General features: G+C 47.3%; 9 protein-coding genes across 9 annotated transcripts; 4 read left to right on the top strand and 5 right to left on the bottom strand.

Annotated features, from left to right (window-relative positions):
• Positions 1-771, top strand: DFL_006207 (uncharacterized protein; the record flags this gene model as incomplete). Its single annotated transcript, XM_067635589.1, has 1 exon — positions 1-771. One exon carries the CDS (start codon positions 1-3, stop codon positions 769-771), a length of 771 nt encoding a protein of 256 aa, XP_067490002.1.
• Positions 772-834: 63 nt separating this feature from the next.
• On the bottom strand, positions 835-1,822 carry DFL_006206 (uncharacterized protein; the record flags this gene model as incomplete). The annotated part of the gene is made up of 3 exons (XM_067635588.1): positions 835-874; positions 969-1,527; positions 1,582-1,822. 3 exons carry the CDS (start codon positions 1,820-1,822, stop codon positions 835-837), a joined length of 840 nt encoding a protein of 279 aa, XP_067490001.1.
• A 649-nt stretch (positions 1,823-2,471) lies between these two features.
• DFL_006205 (uncharacterized protein) lies at positions 2,472-3,678 on the bottom strand (the record flags this gene model as incomplete). The annotated part of the gene is made up of 3 exons (XM_067635587.1): positions 2,472-2,899; positions 2,987-3,130; positions 3,234-3,678. 3 exons carry the CDS (start codon positions 3,676-3,678, stop codon positions 2,472-2,474), a joined length of 1,017 nt encoding a protein of 338 aa, XP_067490000.1.
• Positions 3,679-4,328: 650 nt separating this feature from the next.
• DFL_006204 (uncharacterized protein) lies at positions 4,329-8,499 on the top strand (the record flags this gene model as incomplete). Its single annotated transcript, XM_067635586.1, has 7 exons — positions 4,329-7,053; positions 7,113-7,260; positions 7,321-7,412; positions 7,484-7,571; positions 7,686-7,703; positions 7,756-8,091; positions 8,148-8,499. The coding sequence occupies 7 exons, from the start codon at positions 4,329-4,331 to the stop codon at positions 8,497-8,499; spliced, it is 3,759 nt and encodes a 1,252-aa protein (XP_067489999.1).
• A 542-nt stretch (positions 8,500-9,041) lies between these two features.
• On the bottom strand, positions 9,042-10,712 carry DFL_006203 (uncharacterized protein; the record flags this gene model as incomplete). Its single annotated transcript, XM_067635585.1, has 3 exons — positions 9,042-9,086; positions 9,143-9,613; positions 9,729-10,712. 3 exons carry the CDS (start codon positions 10,710-10,712, stop codon positions 9,042-9,044), a joined length of 1,500 nt encoding a protein of 499 aa, XP_067489998.1.
• A 319-nt stretch (positions 10,713-11,031) lies between these two features.
• On the top strand, positions 11,032-11,491 carry DFL_006202 (uncharacterized protein; the record flags this gene model as incomplete). Its single annotated transcript, XM_067635584.1, has 3 exons — positions 11,032-11,072; positions 11,137-11,284; positions 11,345-11,491. The coding sequence occupies 3 exons, from the start codon at positions 11,032-11,034 to the stop codon at positions 11,489-11,491; spliced, it is 336 nt and encodes a 111-aa protein (XP_067489997.1).
• Positions 11,492-12,010: 519 nt separating this feature from the next.
• Positions 12,011-13,369, bottom strand: DFL_006201 (uncharacterized protein; the record flags this gene model as incomplete). Its single annotated transcript, XM_067635583.1, has 4 exons — positions 12,011-12,056; positions 12,138-12,993; positions 13,079-13,238; positions 13,301-13,369. The coding sequence occupies 4 exons, from the start codon at positions 13,367-13,369 to the stop codon at positions 12,011-12,013; spliced, it is 1,131 nt and encodes a 376-aa protein (XP_067489996.1).
• A 777-nt stretch (positions 13,370-14,146) lies between these two features.
• Positions 14,147-17,946, top strand: DFL_006200 (uncharacterized protein; the record flags this gene model as incomplete). Its single annotated transcript, XM_067635582.1, has 10 exons — positions 14,147-14,233; positions 14,332-14,360; positions 14,452-14,623; positions 14,696-14,718; positions 14,780-15,129; positions 15,213-16,581; positions 16,806-17,007; positions 17,071-17,380; positions 17,434-17,488; positions 17,541-17,946. 10 exons carry the CDS (start codon positions 14,147-14,149, stop codon positions 17,944-17,946), a joined length of 3,003 nt encoding a protein of 1,000 aa, XP_067489995.1.
• Positions 17,947-18,263: 317 nt separating this feature from the next.
• On the bottom strand, positions 18,264-20,895 carry DFL_006199 (uncharacterized protein; the record flags this gene model as incomplete). Its single annotated transcript, XM_067635579.1, has 8 exons — positions 18,264-18,293; positions 18,349-19,561; positions 19,619-19,754; positions 19,844-19,877; positions 19,931-20,123; positions 20,195-20,405; positions 20,483-20,641; positions 20,730-20,895. 8 exons carry the CDS (start codon positions 20,893-20,895, stop codon positions 18,264-18,266), a joined length of 2,142 nt encoding a protein of 713 aa, XP_067489994.1.
• Between the last annotated feature and the right edge of the window lie 194 nt (positions 20,896-21,089).

Raw genomic sequence — 21,089 nt, 5'->3', positions numbered from 1 at the left:
ATGCCCCCGCGTCCCATCGACGGGACGCTCTTGAAACAAGGCGCCGAGGCTCACGTTTACAGATCCACATTTCTCCTTCCAAACGTTCCTTGTCTTATCAAAGTTCGTCCGACCAAACCATACCGACATGCCACCCTCGACATGCGTCTCACGAAGCATCGCTGCGTATCCGAAGCCCGGCTGCTGAACCGCTGCCGGTCGATGGGGGTGTTATGTCCGGCTGTCTATTTCGTTGATGAGAAACGGGGGGAGATCATCATGGAGTGGATCGAGGGGCCCTCTGTTCGGGATTTCTTGCACGATTGCATCGACGGTGCCTCCGATCCCGGCAAAGAGGAAGATAATGTTGACGTGCGGCTCGATGCTCTCATGGAAAACATCGGCCAGACGATCGGGAAACTGCACGATATAGATATTATACACGGAGACCTTACTACCAGTAACCTTATGCTGAAACATCGAGAAAATTCAGGCACTACATCGGAGCCGCAGCAAGGAAGCCAAGCCTTACTTACTGCCGATACGTCTCTTTTGGATTTTGACGTGGTTCTGATAGATTTTGGGCTTGGTCAAGTTTCGAACAGCGACGAGGATAAAGCAGTGGATCTTTATGTTCTTGAACGTGCCTTCCTTAGTACACACCCGAGGGCCACACGGCTGTTTGATATCATCCTCGACTCATACAAACGAAATTGCCTTGGTTCGGCCGTTGTTTTGAGACGGCTACAGGAGGTCCGGCTAAGAGGGAGGAAAAAGAGCATGGTCGGGTAGCTAGCTAGCCGCAGCCTTGGAATATCATTTACTAGAACAATTCATACCCACTGAGCTAAATACTTATGTTCGGTCAATATCAACTTTAGCCATGGCGAAGTACCTATTGTTAAGATGGTTAGGACGGGTCGTTATCTTAATCAACTACCCTCGAAAGGGTAGTTGATTGTACGGATGGGAGAAGTAGAATCACGGACCCTTTGTTCTCCACCACCCCCCTATCCTGGATCACAGCGGTATATTTAACCACCCATTGTGGGTCAACGTTTTTGAAACCTCCGAAGGCCAAGTGGTTTTCTTGGAGTAAGCTCTGAAGGGCGGAAGATGGAAGTATGTTGGTGCAGTCATTGTGAGTCAATAACTCTATCTTTTGTTCTCTTGCAAACTGGATGAGGGGCTTCGGGACCACGCAGCAATCGCGGACGTTGATCTGGTCCACGGAAGGTTTAACGCTCGTCCTCGGAAGCAACTTTACAAGGCGGGCAACCCCGAATTCTGATAGACCAATCCTTTTGATCTGACCTTCCAACTGGAGGGTCTCTAGGGTTTGGTATGTTTCCGCCCATTCGTCAACTTCTTCCTGTGTCGGTTCTGTGTCAGGAGAGTGGTCCTCTGCATCGAAAGAAATATTCGGGAAAGATATGATGAGTAAATCTATCGAGGATACACGGAGTTCACGGAGGACATGCTGTAGAGCTTCCCGGGTGTGGTTTTTTCTTTTGGATACGGGGACTCCCGGAAGGTAAAAGAGTTTAACTAAGCATATTATGTTAGTATGCCCCGAAGAAAATCTGTAGAATTCCATCGAACCTGTAATATCGTACTCCGTCCGCTCTTCACTCAAACCGTCCGGTTCCTCGATGCCCGGGGCATAGAGGGTATCTCCTCTCGCCTCGATCCAGGACAAGTGTTCACTGGTAACTCGCGATGCAGCGTCTTCGAAGTTTTGCCGGAGGGAGTTAAGAAGTTCTTGGTTTGATTTTTCGAGGCTAGTTCGCCCAGTGATGATGATATTGCCTGTGCGAAAGACAACTGACGACGGAGACGACATCGCGGGTGCGGTGATTTATCACGGGCTTCGAAGCTAAGAACTTCTCGTTCTCACTCCTGGTGATCTGATTAACCTTGGCTCTATCCAGCGACATAAGACGATATTGTACGATGTTTAACTCCCATCGATACTCTAGTGCCTACGCTTATAGTTGGCTTAGTAAGTCAGCACCCAAGTACGAAGTCAAGTGGGACCTTTCTTTGGTTCCGCAATTAGGCCTCCACCGACTTGGTAACGTAAAAGTTAGCCGTTAGCTAGCACCTGAAGACTGTGGTTTCACGTGACACAGACAACTACAGCTTCCTAAATTGTTCCCTTCGCTTCGTGTGAATTCGCTCGGATCAGTGGTGATATCAATACATGATGCGTTACACCTATTTCTACCAGACAGATGTAAAGGAAAAAAAAAAGGAAAAGAAAAGAAGATTTTTTCTCATAATGAATTGAAAGGTAAAATCCGAATATTACGGAAACACTAGATTATGTGGTACATAATCAAGTGGCTCCCGAAGTAGCTGTCACAGTAGAATGTATACCGTGGGGGATAATTTGGTAATTGGCCTTGAAATATTAGCGCATCAAACGACTTAAGCTTTCGTGGCTCTTCGGGGATCTTTTTCAAACAGGTTCCAAACGAGTCGGAGATTATTCAGGCATCGTCATCCGCCCGTTGAATGAGTTTCAACTTGGCTCCTTCGTCCGAATCCAAGATGTCATTGCGGCAAGATACGATAAAGATTGCAACAGCAATGGCGTTCCATATATCCAACCCGACATCCGTCCAGTCCAAAACGACATGTGTTTTAACATCGGCGTCGGGGTTATCACAGCACAGGCTGCTCAGAGCTGCAACACAGTTGTATACTGTTATGCCATAGATCACGGCTAGCTGTCTAGCCGGAATATCTTTACTCTCAACACCGTTGTTCGGCGGAATTGTTTGGCATGGCGATTGCTGGCACCTTTCTCGTAGTTCGTTGGCCATCGATTTCATTTTACGCTCCGTCTTTTCGCTGGTGGTTTTTGAATTGCCATTCTTGCTTCGGTTGTAATTGATCGTGAGTATCGAAGATAAAGCTGAATGGCCCATGCGCACATCGCAATTAGAAAGAAGAAGAAGAAGAAGAAGAAGAAGAAGCGGGGGTCATATGGGGAGAAACACACATATTTCCCCATCCTTTTCAGCCCAAGTTAAAAAGTTCTTGATTTCCTGAAAAATCAGCGGCTCCACTGGCGCCGAAGGGTTGATTTCCGTCCTATCGCGCACTTGTCCTCCGACATTCACTAGTCTTTGTAATGCTTGTGATCCTGGATTGTCCGAAGAGTGTTGATATCAGCGCTTGAACAAGAATGGTTAAGGTCTTAAATGCTAAGTAGTATATATAAAAGTGATAATGATGAACCGTGATACCTCTGAATTCCATGGATGCCGATGGCGTAAGAGCACATATGAAGCTTTGTTCGCCGACCGGGGCGTATAGTGTTTCGGGAAATGTCGTAAAGTCCAGACGCCACGGGGCAGGAAGTAGAGGTTCTCTACCACGTCTTCTTAATCGTCGGAACAAAGCTACCTCGCTTTCTGCCCAATCTCCCTGGGCGAGGATCTCAGCGAGCTCCGCTTGTTCCTGAGCCTCGCTGTCCTCAGCCAGCCCGGTAAGCTCTAAAGCATCCTGTTGAACCTCTCGGGAAAGTGCACTATCGGTCTCCTGAGAATACAACTTGGATCGCACAGGAGTTTGATCTTTGGTGGGGTGGTTCGAGTCAGCGAAAACGCTTGTCGTTGAGCGACGTCGCTTCGCGCCAGAGGGTTCGCTCATGGTCACAGACGAAGGAGGAGGGCCGGAACGGGTTGCCATGATTTAGGTCGCTCGCCCGTGGAATGTGCCAACAGTGCTAAGAACGAAACCATATCAGAGGGCCGGTCGATGCTTTGGGAGTCAGATTGGAGGCTGTTGATGATCTGACTGGAGAGACGAGGTGTGTGAGCTCGCCTGCGCGGTGGGATAGCTAATACCGCTTAGGTACTTGCCTGAAAGAAGTCCCCTGCAAGACAGACAAGAAACTGCAGGGGGTAGCTGCATCTGCATCAATTGGTTGTTGTGATTCGCGTAAACAGCTGTAACAGTACGAGTCAACGATCAATCGCAGCCAGTCAACATGTGGCGCCTGGTCGATAAACATCCCCCGTCACGCATTACCATCATCCACCACCATCATCACCACGACTATCCGCCATCGTCGCTACATCTCCATGCCCCCAATCAACTGTCGGGATACATACGGACCCTCCCTATCCCGCATCCTCACCGATGTACCGAATGCTCTAACAGGCCTCTCTCTACAAACCAAAACGCAGCAAGGAATTGTCCCTCCGCCCTAGCCCCACTATAGCTTGTAGGTGTCTTGGGTAGTAAAGCACAGCACATACTGAGTACCCACGCGCCTACATACCGGTGGAAATAGACGGACGGCTGTGTGAAAGACCAACAGCGACAAACCGAGAACCATGGCGTCGTGGTTGCAAGACCTTGAGGACGATTGGATATCAGACGGGCAACTGCCTGCCAAACCACAAACCAAGACATCAGTGTCCAAGAATGGTTCGGCGAACGTTCACTCAAAACCCTCCCCGCCTAAATCTTTGATCCCGCGACCCTCTTCCCGAAAAACGCCTACCGTCTCAGGGCACCCCACCGAGAATTCCATCATCATTCAAGACAGCAGTCCCTCTGGAAAGCACAAGGTTGCGATACCTCTCGCTCAAGAGCCGAGCCCGAACGTAACTCCTCAGGGTACTGTCCAGAAACTTACTACAAACGTACGCCCTATCATTCTGGTGGATGGCGGAAACGAGGACTTGTTTAGCCCTACTCGTTTAGAAAGTCTGTTTGAACCTCTTTCTGACGGATCGCACACTTCGTGTTCCTCAGAACACGCACCTTCTCATCCTTCGGAAGACAATTCGGCTGAAGATGCGTCTGGGATATCTCAGAATGAGGGTCTAATGTCCGTGGGACTGGAGCGATCCTCTGAGCCCGATCAGTCCAACCATAAATCCGAAGCCCATGCAGCCCCCGATTTAAGCTCGATGCTTGAGTACGAGTCCGAGGACCCTCTGGAACGATCGGCTTGGAACTCCACACCTCCACCGTTTATTGCTTGGCGACCCACCGAATCTTCAACAAACCAAGACACCTCCTTGTTCCGGGAAGAAGAAGACCAGTCTTCAGTCATCAGAGATGAGGAGTATATAAACAGTATCTCTACTTCTGCATTTTCTGATCAGTCGCCCGGCTTAAATGGGCTCCTCCATGTAAACTCCAGAAGTGAATTCTCAAGGCACCTCTATGGAAATTATGGGATTGGCGATTCTCATCAGTTTTCCCCGGAACAGAGCGTTCTATCACATAGTAACCAGTTATATTTCACTACACCGGATCGCAAAGTCCTTTGGCGCATCAACTCTGAGGATGCGTCTTTCGAATTGCCAGGTACCAGCCCAAGAGAATGGCAACCCCTTAAACTATTTTCATCAGCTCCGAATTCTTTTACAAAAACCGCAGTACATGGACGAATGTCACAAATTGGCCTCGTTAGCTCGCCGTACGATGAGAAAGTACACTCTGAAACCTCGGCACACCCTGAAACGTCTTTAGTCAATCGGTCGAAGCGCCTCCTAGATGGGACACCCGCTGTCTCTAAGAGGACACCGGCTAAGGCACCGCCAAAAGAGGTACCGCGCTCTGATTCTCTGCATCCACCATCGCCCGTCAAAGAGAGCCAGCCCAAACGACAGAAGTTGAACCTTTCGTCGACCGAAGAAACGACAGACGGAGATAGCGAATCAGCTAGCGAAGAATTTGACAGCGATGCGTCGGTAGTACGACACCCGAGCGGTCGAATAGCGAGAACAAATGAACCATTGGAACCGCGGGACTCGACGAGCAAGCTGCTAATAGAGCCCGAAATCGACTTTTCACGATCACCACATCCGAATTTCTTGTCAGACCCACACTCTGCATTCACCCGCGCTGCTAGCCTTCATTCATTGAATGTTATCCTAGCTTCTAAGGTTAAGCACATGATGCCAAGGAAGGTCGGAAGTATGGTGTTTGACGAGGAGCGGCAAGCCTGGCGCCATGAAGACGATGTCATAGATTCTATGAGGCGGGACCTGTTGATGGATCTAACGGTGGAAGAGAAGTCATTGCCGGTGTCAAATGGGGAAGATCCGTTCGAAGAAATATCTGACCTGGCAACCAACCTAAGTTCGCGACTAGTGCTTCCGCGTGATCAGAAGGGTGGCACCGAGGCACCACCTCTTGTATTCACTAGCTCGGGATTTTCTGCAGGCCAAAGCAGAAGCCTAAATCCGGATATCGTGGCGAAGTCCCCCGAGACCACAGGGCCATCGCGTCCCATTGGATATACTTCGGCATCCTCTAAAGAAGGTGTTCGTCCGATTTCCCCCGACATTGATCCCAAAAAAAGCAATGGTGGAAGGTCCTTTGGCCCCGGTGACGTACCGAGTCTAGATCATGAGCGCTCGGCTGGCACGCAGAGTATCGGAGAAACCGATCTTGAGTCAGTCGATCTGAGAGTCGAGGCATCGGATCCGGATACGGCAACTCCGACTACAGCCCCCCCCACTGTAAATGGGAGCTCCCTTGTAATCCCACGGACTCAGAACACCCCGTGTCAGTCGCTGAGACAATATACAATCTCAATGCAGACGAACGGCGGCCCCGTCAATCGCACAATGCTAAGCATGCGAAAGCCCGAGTCATCCTTTTGGAACACTCCTTTAACTGACATCACTTATCATTTTCTCGAAGCTGATAGTCGGATGCAATCAGGGTTCTCGCGAGGTTACCATTCCCGTAACAGCAGACAGCTCCGAAAGTTCCCTTCTGACAAAACTTCTTTGGCTCTAAAGAGCATGGTACGCCATCTTACCGATAACGACATGTTTGGTCCATACTGGGACCAAAATAGGGCCTTACAAATTCAGAAACAGGGCCTAGAGCACCTTCAAGATCTTGCCTCTTTTCACCCAAACCTCGTGGAAGTCAATCTTGAACACAACCAGCTCACGCACTTGACGGGTATGCCTCCCACGGTCCGGGACCTCAAGGTTGCAGGAAACCTTCTTTCAAGCCTGACCGCATGGACGCATCTTACAAATATGCAATTTCTCGACCTATCTTCCAATCGTATTGATAATCTTTCAGGTATGTCGCAAATATACACTTATGATACTTAGATGAATCTTACAGAGTAATACATATAGGCCTCTCGGGTTTAATTCATTTACGAGACCTCAAAGCGGACAATAACCAGATCACTTCTTTGGATGGGATATTGCATCTTGATGGCCTTGTCAAGCTACGACTTAGAATGAACCATATCCGTGGCGTAAATTTCGGAACATCTAACTTGTAAGAGAAATTACACTATTCACTATGTCCTATTGTTGCAAGTAAGCTAATAAATGTTAGAAAACGCCTGAAAATCTTAGATTTGGGAAGTAATAAAATTGAGAGTGTCGAATACCTACATCGGCTGCCAGAATTATCGTATTTAAATTTGGGTTCGTTAGCTCGTTATTCTTCGCTTTCGCGACTCGAGTGATATTAACAAATCTTCGCCGTAAACAAACAGATTCGAATGATTTAGTTGAGTTCGCTATACCTGACGGCGTAGATGTGCGAGCCCTGCGAACACTCGATTTATCTAAAAACAATCTCCGGTACTTTACGGCTCGGCCCTTTCCAAATATAAAAACACTCTATCTGGACTCGAACAAACTGGAGGTTGTCGATGGAATTTCAAGTGCCCGGTATCTTGACAGTTTTTCGTTTAGATCCCAGGCTGGACCTAGGTAAGACTGTCGTCCTCGAGTTATCCCTTGCTCAAAGCTAACAGGATCCAAGCACTGTCAACATCCCCTTCAACTCCCTTTATGAGCTCAGAAAAGTATATGCATCTGGCAACCCGATATCGTCTCTCTCTCTTCTTGATTATTTTGTTAATTTACAATATTTGGAGCTGGCATCTTGCAACCTTCGAACGCTGCCGTCCAACTTTGGTCGCCTCATGACTAATATTCGTGTCATCAATCTCAATAATAATGCATTATCTGACATTAAGCCGTTGTATGGGATTGTGAGGTTGAAAAAACTCTACCTCGTGGGAAATCGCATATCAAACTTGCAGAAGTTAAATAACATGTTGAGGTTCCTACCATTTCTATCGGAACTTGACCTAAGGTACAATGCCAACCCTCATATGATCACTAGTGATGATTTCTAATGTTTATCTGCAGGCACAACCCCCTTACACTCGGATTTTACGCAATCTTATCCCAGTCTACCCACTTGACCAAGCCGGAAACATCTGGGGAGATTATTGACCCCAGCCCCTTCCTCATGCAACACCAAGACAAAGACAGCGATGAAATGTTCCAAAGGTCAATGACGGAAGATACCGCGGTTGCACGTCGGTGCTACGATATCCTTATTGGAGAGCAATGCCCTCAGATGACACATCTCGATGGCTTGACATTTGATATCAAGCATAAGCTGCGTCATGATTCGATCTGGGAGCGCATGGCCAGTCTAGGGCTGTTATTCGAGACCAAATCTAAGGGAAATGGCGACCCTCCGCTCGATAGTTGATACGACCGAAATGGAAGCGCAAACCAATCAACAATAAATTAATCATTGCATGAATTTTTCTAGTTGCCTTCGGAAACGAGGTTATTTATAGCGACACTCCGCCCTCGACCTTCATCCTGTTGATCTTTCTGCTCCTTTGTTCTTTCTTTTTGATGGACTGCTCAGGAATATGGGTTTTTACCTCGATGTCGAAGAGTGGTACAGAGATTTCTAGAAACGAGCAGAACAATGGGGTTATAGAATAGCGTTTATAGCTTGTAAGTTCCGCATGTTTAGTTCCCAGCCCGCGAAGTGGCGTGCACAAGTAGAACCACCTAGTTTGCTAGCTCGTGCTTACCTGATGCCTTATTCTTTTTTTCTAGCACATTTCTCCAGTACATTGATGGGCCGGGGTTTCAGGCGAGGCTATAGCTAGGTAATGAGGCCGGGTCCGCGGAGTCATTTTAGGTTGGTTTTGTACAGCATCTCAGCAAAAATATTCGGGTCGCATTGGGGCGATGTCGTGTGTGAAGGATACCTGCACATTTGTGTGGTTCACTATCTTAACTATTCTTGGATAGGACAGCGTACCCTTCCACATGGTGTGTCTGCGGCGTTCAAGTCAGTGCAAATGGCCTCGAAGAAAGGGGCTCTGATTACTTGCCTGTGGGAAAAAGTCGAATCCTCCAATTTTATCGATACTATAGTCCTTTCCAAGGTCTTGTTGGACTAGCCACCCGATATCCCGTGCCATGGTGTGGACGTTGCAGCTGATATAGACGAGTCTCTTTGGCCCTAGTTTTAAAAGCTGAGAAAGAAATAATTCATCGCAACCTTTTCGTGGAGGGTCGATAACCACGCTGGTGAACTCAGGTGGAAAGTCGACATCTGCAAATATAGCCTCGGCGTTTCCAGTAATAAATCGGGCGTTATGGATTCCGTTTTCTATGGCGTTTTTCCTTGCCGATTCGATTGATTGTGACGATATATCAACTCCCAGTATCCCCTTAAATCCATGCCCGCAGCAGATACTGAAAAGCCCAGAGCCGCAATACGCATCAATAAGATAGGATTCCGAATGGTCTTGTCCTGCTAACTTCGGAATCACAAGTTGTTCCTGAACGAATGCGGTGAACTATTAAAAGGACGGAGGGTCAGCGACACGTAGCTCCAATGAATCTCAATAGAGCCCAAAAATATTGTTTTATTATAAGTTAGGTGCGAATCTATGTTCCTGCAGGCTAACTGACCTTCTCTAGGATGGAGTTATTGTTCTGGAAGAATGACCCGGCTGGAGAGGCAAACTTAGCTCTCCCTACCCATTCCGTGACAAAGACCTTTGAGTCCGTAATACAGGTTTTGACGTCTGTATAAGGCTGAGTCGTCCCACAGCCATCATTCGTTTCGGGAGAAAATGTCCTTTCAGTACTCTCGCGGAGCAACAGTGTAGCCCCACGTTTGAAAGTATGAAGGTTTTCTTTGACGTAGTTCCTCTGTGATTTGAAGCCATCCCGAACTGCATCCGTGCCGATTGGACAATCCTCGATATCAAGAACGAAGCTTCTTCCCTTTAGTTGAAATCCAATATCCGGAACAGGAGCCCCTTCTTTGAAACCACCCCGGCGCGGTCCGTCAAAATGAGGGGTCAGTTTGGTTCTATACCCACGCAGCAGCGGCGATGGCATGACTCCTCCGATTGGGGGGATCGAGGATGGGTCCAGTTCCGAAAAGTTCTGCATTGCTTTCGCAATTACCTTTTGCTTGTGCTGGAGCTGGTAGTCTCCAGAGAGCATTTGGAACTGGCAGCCGGAACAGCGACCGAAATACTTACAAAATACAAGGTCGTCGTTCCGGTCCTTCGATGGTTCCGTAACTTGAACCAAATCCGTCATGGAATATGAGGGAAAATTTTTCACCACTTTGGCAACGACGGTATCGCCAGGGACTGTAAAGGGGACGACATATACCCTCGTACCATCCTGAGAAATTGCTAGCCCGTCGCCGGTGGAACCCAGCATGGATATTAACAATTCGACTTGTGAGAACTGTTCTGGCGCAGTGCCTGGTTCTTGGGACTCTCCCAGCAGAAGTTTCACATCCTGGAGGAGTATTTCCTCATGGCTACCCGTGGGCCGTAGTGAAGACTTGACTTCCGGGGCTGTCCTCTTTCTCTTCCACCTTTTTTCCCCAGCCTTAGGTCCTAGGCCGTCGCCAGGCCGCTTTGTTCCTGACATTCTCCTCGAGGTGACTGCCCAAAGAGACCTGGATGTAGAACAATTGATGCCCCAAAGTCTAGGCAGGCAGTCGTATGATATTCGCAGAGCTGCGCCTATGCCTCTTTTCATGAAGCGGGCGTTACGAAAGCCGAGATGTCGATTTGGATGCCGATGGTCTTGTGGCGGCTGTTGTAAAAAGGATCTGGGTTTGAGTCTTTCTCAGAGGCAAGGAGTTTTCGGTTTTGTATTTAAGCCGCAACACCCCCATCGGTATCCCCGTCCTCGTCCTCCTCATCATCTCCATTTCCATCTGCGAACCCCAGCCACAATAGACACGATGAACAACCAAACCTACTACGAGCTCTACAGGCGGTCAAGGCATGCCATACCTTACCCTTGTGTTCCTAAATGATTATTTGACTCTAACAAGGGGCCTGATTAGCATCGGCGTTGCTCTCACTGACGCGCTGGATGATCTCATCTCTGACGGTCGCATCGCGCCACAGCTAGCAATGAAGATTTTATCCAACTTTGACCGATCCGTCACTGATATACTTGCCCAGCAAGTTACTGCTAAGCTCTCCTTTAAGGTAAAGATATCTTCTCGCGTGGGACCACGGGCACTGCTAACAAGCACGGAAAATCGTTAGGGGCATCTTGACACTTATCGGTTCTGTGATGAAGTCTGGACATTTCTCATCAAAGATGTCACCTTCAAGCTTGATAACTCACAGGCGGTTCATAGCGACCGGGTCAAGATCGTGTCGTGCAACTCCAAGAAGCCGGGGGAGACTTGAGCTCACAGCCCACCCACTTCAGAGAAAGATCAACAATCCACCATAATAAGAACCTGCAAGTGGACACCTATATCATACATCTTCTGGTGGAGGATAAGCTGGCCCCTCTTTGATATGAAAGGGCTATCGAAGTACAGGTCATAGGGTCCAAGGGTTTATCCCATCCAAGAAAGGGTCCCGCAGCTACCTGAAGCAATAGATAGGATGTTGGAACACAACGTTTAGAAATATTTGCTTCTCATAAAGTACTTACTTAAGGGTCAAGTTTAAGTCACCTTGCTTTTTGTAATCCAAAACCAATGATACTATATCTGAACTTGGTCTAACATAACCCTGATATTACGTGAACACTCCATGAATGATATGCTAAGCGCCTTGACCTTATCCAAAGAACCGCTCCCGAGAAAAGAAGAACAACGACAATAAGTGGATATCCCAACACTGATATAATGATAGTACAGACCATCCAAATAATAATGAAATCTCTCACGATTGAACAGAATTATGCCATCTAATGAACTATATTTCAGCATCAAAACCACCCCTCCCGCCAGAGTCAAGCAACCTAAGAATCCCGAGATCAATGTTTATCCAAGAATAGAATAGGTAGCAGATTTTTTAAACTTGAAAGGGCAATGTGACTTACGAGTACTTCTTTGTTAAAATGCATTCACCGCCATTCTCCATGTCGACATTGTATAAATAAAAGAACCCATCCGACGTAACGACCATAATTTGAGGGCTGTTGCTACTGAGTGCAACGACACTCTTTGTGGCAGCTGGCAGCCGTACAAATGCAAAATCTCGTTGCGGTTCCCACATTTCAGTAACCGCTTGAGGTAGGTAACCGCCTACAGCGCCGACGACGGATTTCCCTATTGATTGGGATGACCGCCTTATAAGACTTGCGAAGGACGTGCTCCGACGTTTATTATCCGTACTGGCATCGAAAGGAGCACCCGAGATATCTGGATTCGACCCATTCGACCCGCCGGAACTCCCGCTTCTCGGCCGTAGACCGGACGCCGCATGAATTTGGGACGCTGAAGTATCTATGGCATTGTTTGCGGTATTAGGGTCGACTAACCTAAATATATGAACGGTTTCCGTGGCAGAAGAGACACAAAGCATGGTGGATGCAAGATTAAATGCCATGCTGTATATCTTGGAAGGATACGTGCCCCGTCGAAATTGGAACATTTTAGTGCCCAGCGGCAAAGAAAACACCCGGATGATAGTCCCGGTATCTGAAGCGGTTGCTAGGTATGTGCCATCACTGCTCAGGGCAAGGGCTGATATCGGCGACTTGTGAGCTGATATCATACCTATTGTCTTGAGAGTCGAAGCATCGTACACTATCACATCTCCTGAGCCACTCACCCCCGGCACAGCGGTAGCAGACGTCGCGTTGGAAGGCGGCGCGAATGGCGATGGCGATGTAGGGACGGGTCGAGGATAAACGAGATAGCATTTTTCGGAGGAAGGTGATAAAGCGCATATGGCTACAACGAGAACAACAAAGATGGTTAATAAGCATTCTTGAAACAAATATTGCACAAGCTACCATGAGGCAATTTTGAGGCATACCGTTGGGATTCGGCGAAGTTTCAATGGTTGTCAAAAGTTTCATGTTGCTGATGTCGTATACATATATTTGATCCTCCAAAACCACAATCAGACGTTTGCGGTTCAACTTGACCGCAAGAACTGCCGTGGGAAACGTCAGTTCGCAGATAGTGGACTCACGCTGTAGATACACCGTCAAAATTTATCACTGGTGGAATTTCAAAGGCTAGGGGCAGCACATACCCTTGTATTCGTTATCTGGAGCCGGCGCGGTGATAAAATAACGGCAATAAGGGATGTGGAAAAGAGCATCTCCACGATTGTAATGTCGCCATCCTTTTTTTCATAACATTTTCCAAACGGGTCGCAGTTATATATTCGATAGCCATTTTGCGTCCCTACCGCCAGGCAGGAGAAGTCTTGGTTGAAAGTGACAAAATTCATATGACGGTCGGGAGGCCAGAAACTAGATCGGAGAGTACGGTATAATGCCGACGTGATATATGGCGCAGTACCTTAGAGACCCGGAAGCTATGTTGCTACCAGGCCTATGTCCCAAAGCAACGAAGACGATATGACCAAAGGTAATAGGTGCCTGTACCGGGTGATGGAGAACGATAGCTCGAAAGTATAATGGGATGGCGCAGTCCGGGCGACAAATTAAATGAAGCAATACCAGAGAACGATGCAGTCGCCAAAGAAGCTATGAGATCAAGTCTTCGAATAGGAGCTCGGAAGTCGGTTGGGTATTAAGGTTGCTTCAGTGTGATGAAGATCTAAGGCAGTACGTAGTTGGAATGAGGTTGTGGTCATGACCATGATCATGATAGGTCCATGTATGTACGTATTGATCCCTGGCCCGTGGCCATCGCTGTTCTTGGTACGTCAGGTCACGTGGGTTGATTATATAATCCAATGGGCGTCTAAAACAAGCGAATAACAGCCGCGCGCAAAATATCTCTTCTTCTCGTTTCAATTTACAACAGTTCCAACCTCACACAACGCAGGCCTATCACTCATTACACAAATGAAGTATATACCCGTCATAACCCATCTGTATTTAGCAGCTTAGCTATAACAGCTGAGGCGATGGAAATCCCAGTTCCAAACCCCCCTCTCCGGGGGAATCATACACCTACAACCAGCAGTGCAGTTATTCCTAACGCAGTTGTCGCTGTAAGTTAACCCTCTATTTTAGGTATTCTGAGTTAGGTTGTTGCGCTGCAAGGCATGGTACTAACGTCGTGAGCAACTATGATTTTTGCACCTCTAAGACGAACGACAGCAGTATAGTTTCAAAAAGGTAGTTTGTTCTGGATTCATTCTGCTTATGGAATCCAAAATATGTAAATTCTATGTTTCGAATATGCCCGTTTTTCTAACGTTGATAATAGGAGTGTTGAAAAGTTGTATGTTCCCAACCGAACCGGCCATCTCCTGCGCCATTTTGTGCCGAAATTCCAACGGAGGAGTCCCCTAATAAACCGGGGCTACTGGCTGCGCATGGAACTTGTGAAACAAACTGTAGAGGATTTTCTTAATTCCAATACGGACGCCCCTAAACATGCAAGTGGTTTCTCGAACCCACACTATTTCCATTGAGCCCTAAAGCTGACCATCTCCGCCTCAATTTGCTAGCTTGTTAACCTTGGGTGTGGTTTGTAAGTACACCGTACAGATCTAACGGTGAGGTCTCCCATTAACTTACCACCATCTGGATAGTGACCCCCTGCCATTTCATTATTTACGCCAGTATCCTGGCGTTAGCTTCATTGATGTCGATTATCCACAATCCATACGGCGCAAAGCTGAGATTATACAAAATACCCCAGAGCTTAACGAACTTTTAACTGATCCTCTGTATTCTCTGGAGTCGGGTACCGCCATTATCTCCTCAACCAACTACACCGCCATCGGAGTCGATCTTAGTGATCTCCGCAAGTTCGACGAAATCCTTCGAGACCGCTGCCAAATTAACGATGACCTGTTGTTTGTAAGCGAAGTCGCGATAACGTACATGCCAGTAGAAGATGCAAACTCTCTAATAAAATGGGCTGCACGGTTTCCTCGCGGTAGGTCAACACTTGGCACAGCTGCCCCCGCGGCAGTCTATCTGTATTTAATTCCGTGCTAACTATGTGGGTTTTAATTTTAGCTAAATTTGCATTAATCGAACAGATATTACCCGCCGGCGAGAAACACCCATTCGCCAAAACCATGCTTTCGCATTTCAGGAAAATAAACTCTGCGCTCCAGAATATCGGGAGTTATCCGTCGCTTACCGCTCAGGTTCAAAGATTTCACACCTCTGGTTGGAGTTCAGTAACGGCGTGCGACTTTTACGGGGCTTGGTGTAATATGATATCCGCTGAACAAAGGAGTTTTGTGGAGTCTATTGAACCCTTCGACGAATGGGAGGATTTCTTATCTTTTGGGCAGCACTATTTCTTCCTTTACGCATGCTCTAAAATCCCAGATAACAAACAGACGAGTTTGTCTACCTGTGAATGGTCGGGGGGTAGTCGCATTACTAGTCGAGAAGTTGTCGAAATCGACTATGAGAAGCTTCGGGGTCCTCAGGTATCCACCTTCACTGCAAGTCTTGAATACCGCAAGCACTGGCAACCCGTATTTGATCGTCGGAAACTAGGGGCGGCGGCGAAGCTTAGTGACAGCATCGCCGTCTACTACGGTGGTACGGATAGTAAAGCTCGGTCGTCTGTGGCCTACGTTTTTGATGAAACCAAGATGAAAGTATCACGGATTGACTCTAATTCACAGCCTGCCCCCCGAGTGTGCCATACACTTACCAAACTTGGGGGCCGCAGAATGCTATTAGTGGGGGGTCGGGGAAACCCTAAATCTGCGCTGGTCGACTGCTGGTTGTTTGATGGACTTGTTTGGACTAGGGTCCAGGATCTTCCAAACGGTAGATATAGACATTCTGCTACTCATATTCCTATCGACGGGGAGGACCACATACTTGTATTCGGTGGGCGAGGTAATGGTAACGAAATTTACGATACTTGGGTAATATGGTCAGAGTCAAACGGCTGGAGCGAAGTTAAATCCATCGGCCCTCCCCCGATTGCCCGGTTCTCCGCTAGTCTGGCATGGTTTCCTTCAATGGCGGCCGGTGTCTTGACCGGCGGGTTTTGTCGAGACGGTAATATCATCTCGGATATTTCGTTACTGTCATTCGATAGCTCGGGGTCAATAAAACACCACCAGTGGCAGCAGCTTTCCGGCTTTGATAGTTCTCTTCTAGGCCGGGCAGGGGCTCAGCTCGTCCCGATCGGTGATACAGAAGCAGTGCTTGCGGGAGGGGTGTTCGGCCTTAATTGCCCGTCGGCTGGCTTTCCTGGTACCTTCCTACATTTGAACATCTCGAGTCAAAGGATAGAACCATTGCGCACCGTACTCTCAGACAAAGATCAAGATCTGTGGCCAGTTTTGATAGGCTGTGACTACGTATGGTTAAACAACCGACTTCATATTTTCGGTGGAGGCATAACAGCATTCAGGTATGTCGGCATCTACCATACAATTCCCCACTATCCGGCACCTGGGTACCCTTGGACGCGGACCGAGCATCTAACCTTTTTACCATTTTCTCTCTATTTCCTACTTTAAATAGTATGGGTTCGTTTTGGAATTTATGCACAGGGATTTTACAAATCGATCAGCTCAAAACGGTTCAGCTAAACTCAGGGCCAAAAAAACTGCAACTTGCTGCATTGCAAAATAGCGAACCAGCGTGTTTGAATCCTACAGCCAGTGCTCCGAAGCCAATTCCGGTGGAAAGGTATACGCTGGCCCATAACGCTATCGAGATCCAATCGGCAATCAGCCGCCGCGTCCCCCTCCTTTTCGATGGCCTTTCATTTGGAGAGTGCACCAAAGTTTGGAGCCCAGAATACCTTAAAACCGCTATCGGAGAGTCTAGAGAGGTAGGACGTTTTCAGAATAAGATAATAGAGAACCACGCAGTGACACTAAACGGAGTGGAGCAGGTTATCGTACACCGAGCGATTTGCTCAGATGAAAATCCTGTACTTCACCTCAATTTCAATTCCAAGAATTTCAAGTATCAACAGATGAATTTCTCGGCTTTTATTGATCTAGCCTTCGCAAACGAACCGAATACGCTTTGTTATTTGAGATCCGTTTCCCAAAAAGCGACAAAACATGCATCGTTATTTAGCCGTGATTTTCCTGAAATCAGCCCTGATTTTCGTCTCCCTGAAGAGCTGTCATTTATTGAAGACTCGCTACATTCATCGCCACTGAGAATATCTAGTCCTGGGATTGGAATATGGTTACGTATGTTCTCTCCGATATGGATTTATCGTATCTAGCTAACCAAGTATCTCTAGATTATGATGTGTGTGCCAACTTCTTGTTCCATATCAGGGGAGAAAAGAGACTTTTGTAGGTTCCCCAAACAAGTCTAGCATAGAATTATTTACTAAAAAAAAATTAGATTATTCCCCCCCGAGGACATTAGCCTCTTACAATTTCCTGCGGGGAAAACTACGAGTTCTATATTGAACATCTTTGAAGAAATCCCCAACGCTACACATCCTCTCGAAATTATTATGCGTCCTGGCGATATACTCTTCATACCGCCCTTTTGGTTGCATGCTGTATTTCCACTTTCTCCGTGCATTGCTATCAATACTTTCTTCCATTGGTTTGATACTACTTTGCATTCTGCAGGCAAGGACCTCTATGGAAACAAAGACCTTGCATGCTATGAAGAGAGCCGGGGGATATTAAAAGACTTGACGAGCAAGTTTGACGGGCTTGATGAAAGTACTCGCCGCTTCTATATCACGAGACTTGGACAGGAGTTACTTGAAACGGCTGCGGAGATCGGATCGGTATAGAAGACCCTACATCGGAGCCAAAACTCTTTTTAGTGGATGGGACGGATCTCCATAAGGTCCGCCTCAATCAAATCATGCTACTGGTTAAAACAAATATTCGGCAAGCTAAGAAATAAATTACTCCCATTGTGGATCAGAGTAGACTGTAACGCGACCGGTGGACCGTAAGGATCCGCCCAACTGCAATCCAAATCTAATGGGCAAAATAGCAAGAGGGGTCGGTATTGAAACAATATGACATGCACAATGGCCTAATATCATCTATTTCTTCTCCTATCCTATATCGCAAATCACATCTACGGTTGCAATTGAAACGTCTAATAGCTTCGGCCAAAGAGACAGTATTCCTACAAATGGAAAGTTAGTTAGTGGTTCTGGAAGTGTGGAAGATGTAGGGGTTACCTTTGCATCTTTCCCGCAAGCAAGACATTTCGTTTCACCTAATACTAAACCACTAGGTTGATTGAAAGGGCGACACAAGCTCTTGGCACCCATGCTAGGGGCTTTAGCATCTTCCGCCTCGCCAGTATCGGTCCGCTTGCTTCTTTCTTTTATGTCATCCTCGCAGGACTCCTCAAGACAGAACGGCATCAGAATGACTTTCTTCTGGTTCAAGGCAGGCACAAATTCTTCCCACTTTTTGATAGTTTCGATATTCGCATCAAAGGAATCCTTGGCCTTCTTGTAAAGGTCTGCTTGTATTGTCTCTAGAAGCTTGTGCACGGAATCAGTGAGGTTATCGAGTGATATAGCTGCCTTCTGGCCGGTATCTCTCCGAGCTCCGAGAACTTGTCCTTTCTTGGCATCCTGAGGTCCATATTCGAGTCTAAGTGGAACGCCCTTCAATTCCCAGTCGTTAAATTTATATCCCGGAGAATAGCTGTCTCGCAGATCAGCCTTCACTCGAATACCGGCATCGGTTAGACGTGCAGCGATTTTTTTGATGTCGTTGTAAAGCAAGTCTCTATTAGATTCAGATGTCTTTGTAGTGATACCGCATGGGACAATTACGACCTGATGCCCAGCTACTCGTGGTGGCAAGACCAAACCCTTCTGGTCGCCGTGAATCATTACCATGACACCAATAACCCGAGTCGAAAGGCCCCAGGAATTTTGCCAAACGAAAAGTTTCTCTTTTTCTTCTCCTTCTTTGGAGGATGGATCCTCGACGGTGATTCCAAACATTTTGCTAAAGTTCTGACCCAAGCAATGGGAAGTAGCACCCTGAATGCCACGTCCAGTGGTTGGGATGTACCCTTCGCAAGTGGTGGTGAAAAGGCCACCGGCAAATCTCTCCTTGTCAGTCTTTTTACCTTTGATGACTGGGACAGCGAGTAGTTCCTCGTATACACCTGCATAAAAGTCCAGAATCTGTAGCACCTCTTCATTTGCATCGTTGAAAGTCAAGTGTGCGGTATGACCTTCTTGCCACAAAAACTCGCGAGTTCGGAGGAAGGGCTGCGGGTGCTTGAACTCCCACCGGACAACAGAGTTCCACTGGTTAAGACGGAGGGGTAGGTCACGATGTGATCGTATCCATTTCGCATAGTATGGGTACATGACTGTCTCTGATGTGGGGCGAATAGCGATCGGTTCGTCAAGGTCGGTGCTCCCTCTATCAACTTGTAAGTGAGCATACGGGCGGGTAGATTGAGCAGGATACCAAACTCACGCCTTAGTAACCCAGGCTACCTCCGGGGCAAAACCCTCGATATGGTCTTTCTCTCTTTCTAGGACCTTAGACGAAACAAACATTGGGAAATAACAGTTTTCAACACCGATTCCCTTTATTTTAGCATCGAACCATTCTGGGATCAAAATTTGGCACAGTTAGTGAGTAGTTTCGGAAGAACAAGTCTGCAAAAAGACAACTCTAGAGTTAACACCCTTAACTTACTTTGTATTTGTTCCCAGATCGTGTAAGACCATGGCTTCTAAAGGTCAGTACTTTATCTGAATAATCCTGGGGGTGCGAGTTACTGACCTTGAGGATATAACAGCCAGAAACGTCATAGTAGTCCAACATATCCCCTTTGGTGAGAACCTGTTGGTACCAACCGGGGAAATCAAGCTCTTTCTTGACAGTGATCCCAATCAAAGCGGCTCCTTCGATCTTTTCATTTTGTGGTGGGGGGACGACTTTCTTTGCTTCGGATTTCCCGACTGCGGATGGGCCGCTGCAGGAAAGTTTTTAGTATCGTTAGCTTTTGGAGATAAATGTGCGGAAAGAGAAGAAGAAGTCCGTTACCTCGTTTGATACACTTCGGAAGTAAAATCAACTTCGTCTATCTCTGCCTCAGCTCCCAGGAGGTATTGTTGGATGTCTTTCTGAGACAAGAAGAAGGTTTTCGCAGAATCATTTGGGTGGACCCCAAGCTTGCCAGAATAGTCTAGCAGTGCTTTGTCGAGAACTACTTTAACAGCCGATGCATTTTCTTTGGTGATAGAAAAGGGGGAAACTAGAAGCCGTTAGCCCATAGTCGAGGAAGCTTATGTATAGGATAAATGGAGTTACTGGATCAGAGGGTATCATTACCATCAGCTGTAGAGATAGATAGGGTGCTGCTGACCACGTCTTCACTCGCCAACCTTGCTTCTTTGACATTGACTGCCTTGCAAACTGTCGATGAAGGAGTTTGAGAGTCCTCCAGAGCAACCAAAACAATGAGGGGTGCGGTTTCAGACTTTGGAGCCTCTACATAACAGCAATTGATCAGTAAGCATTTTGAAAGCCTGGCTGTGTAATGCGGCGAGAACCCAATGAGTGGGTAGCCCTTACTTACTAGGCTTAAAAACCATGGTTTTTACCAGCTTGAACTCGAAGCCTGGCTGTGGAACCACGGAGTCTAGCTGTGCGTGCCATTCTGCTACATTTTTGCAGGGGCCATGGGATACAACGGTGGGGTTGATGGAGAGAGCCTCCAATCTCGACTGTAGGTCCGAAGCCATGGAAGCAATTGACCGGACTTGCGAGTGATGTTACAGGTCAGGGGTGCGATGTTTCTCTGCTTATGATTGAGCGCGGCGGAAGAAGGTCGTGTTCGTGATAATGGGTACCGTGGTCGTGTGGGGTTCAGGTGTTGGAGAGGGGCAAGGAGGGGTGGCCTTGGCTTGGCATTATAAGAAAGAAAAAAAAAGAAGGA

The sequence above is a fragment of the Arthrobotrys flagrans genome (assembly GCF_004000055.1).
Source record: "Arthrobotrys flagrans strain CBS H-5679 chromosome Unknown unitig_9, whole genome shotgun sequence".
Classification (NCBI taxonomy): Eukaryota; Fungi; Ascomycota; class Orbiliomycetes; order Orbiliales; family Orbiliaceae; genus Arthrobotrys; species Arthrobotrys flagrans.
The sequence above is the reverse complement of the archived record's forward strand: the minus strand, read 5'-3'. Positions and strand labels throughout refer to the sequence as shown.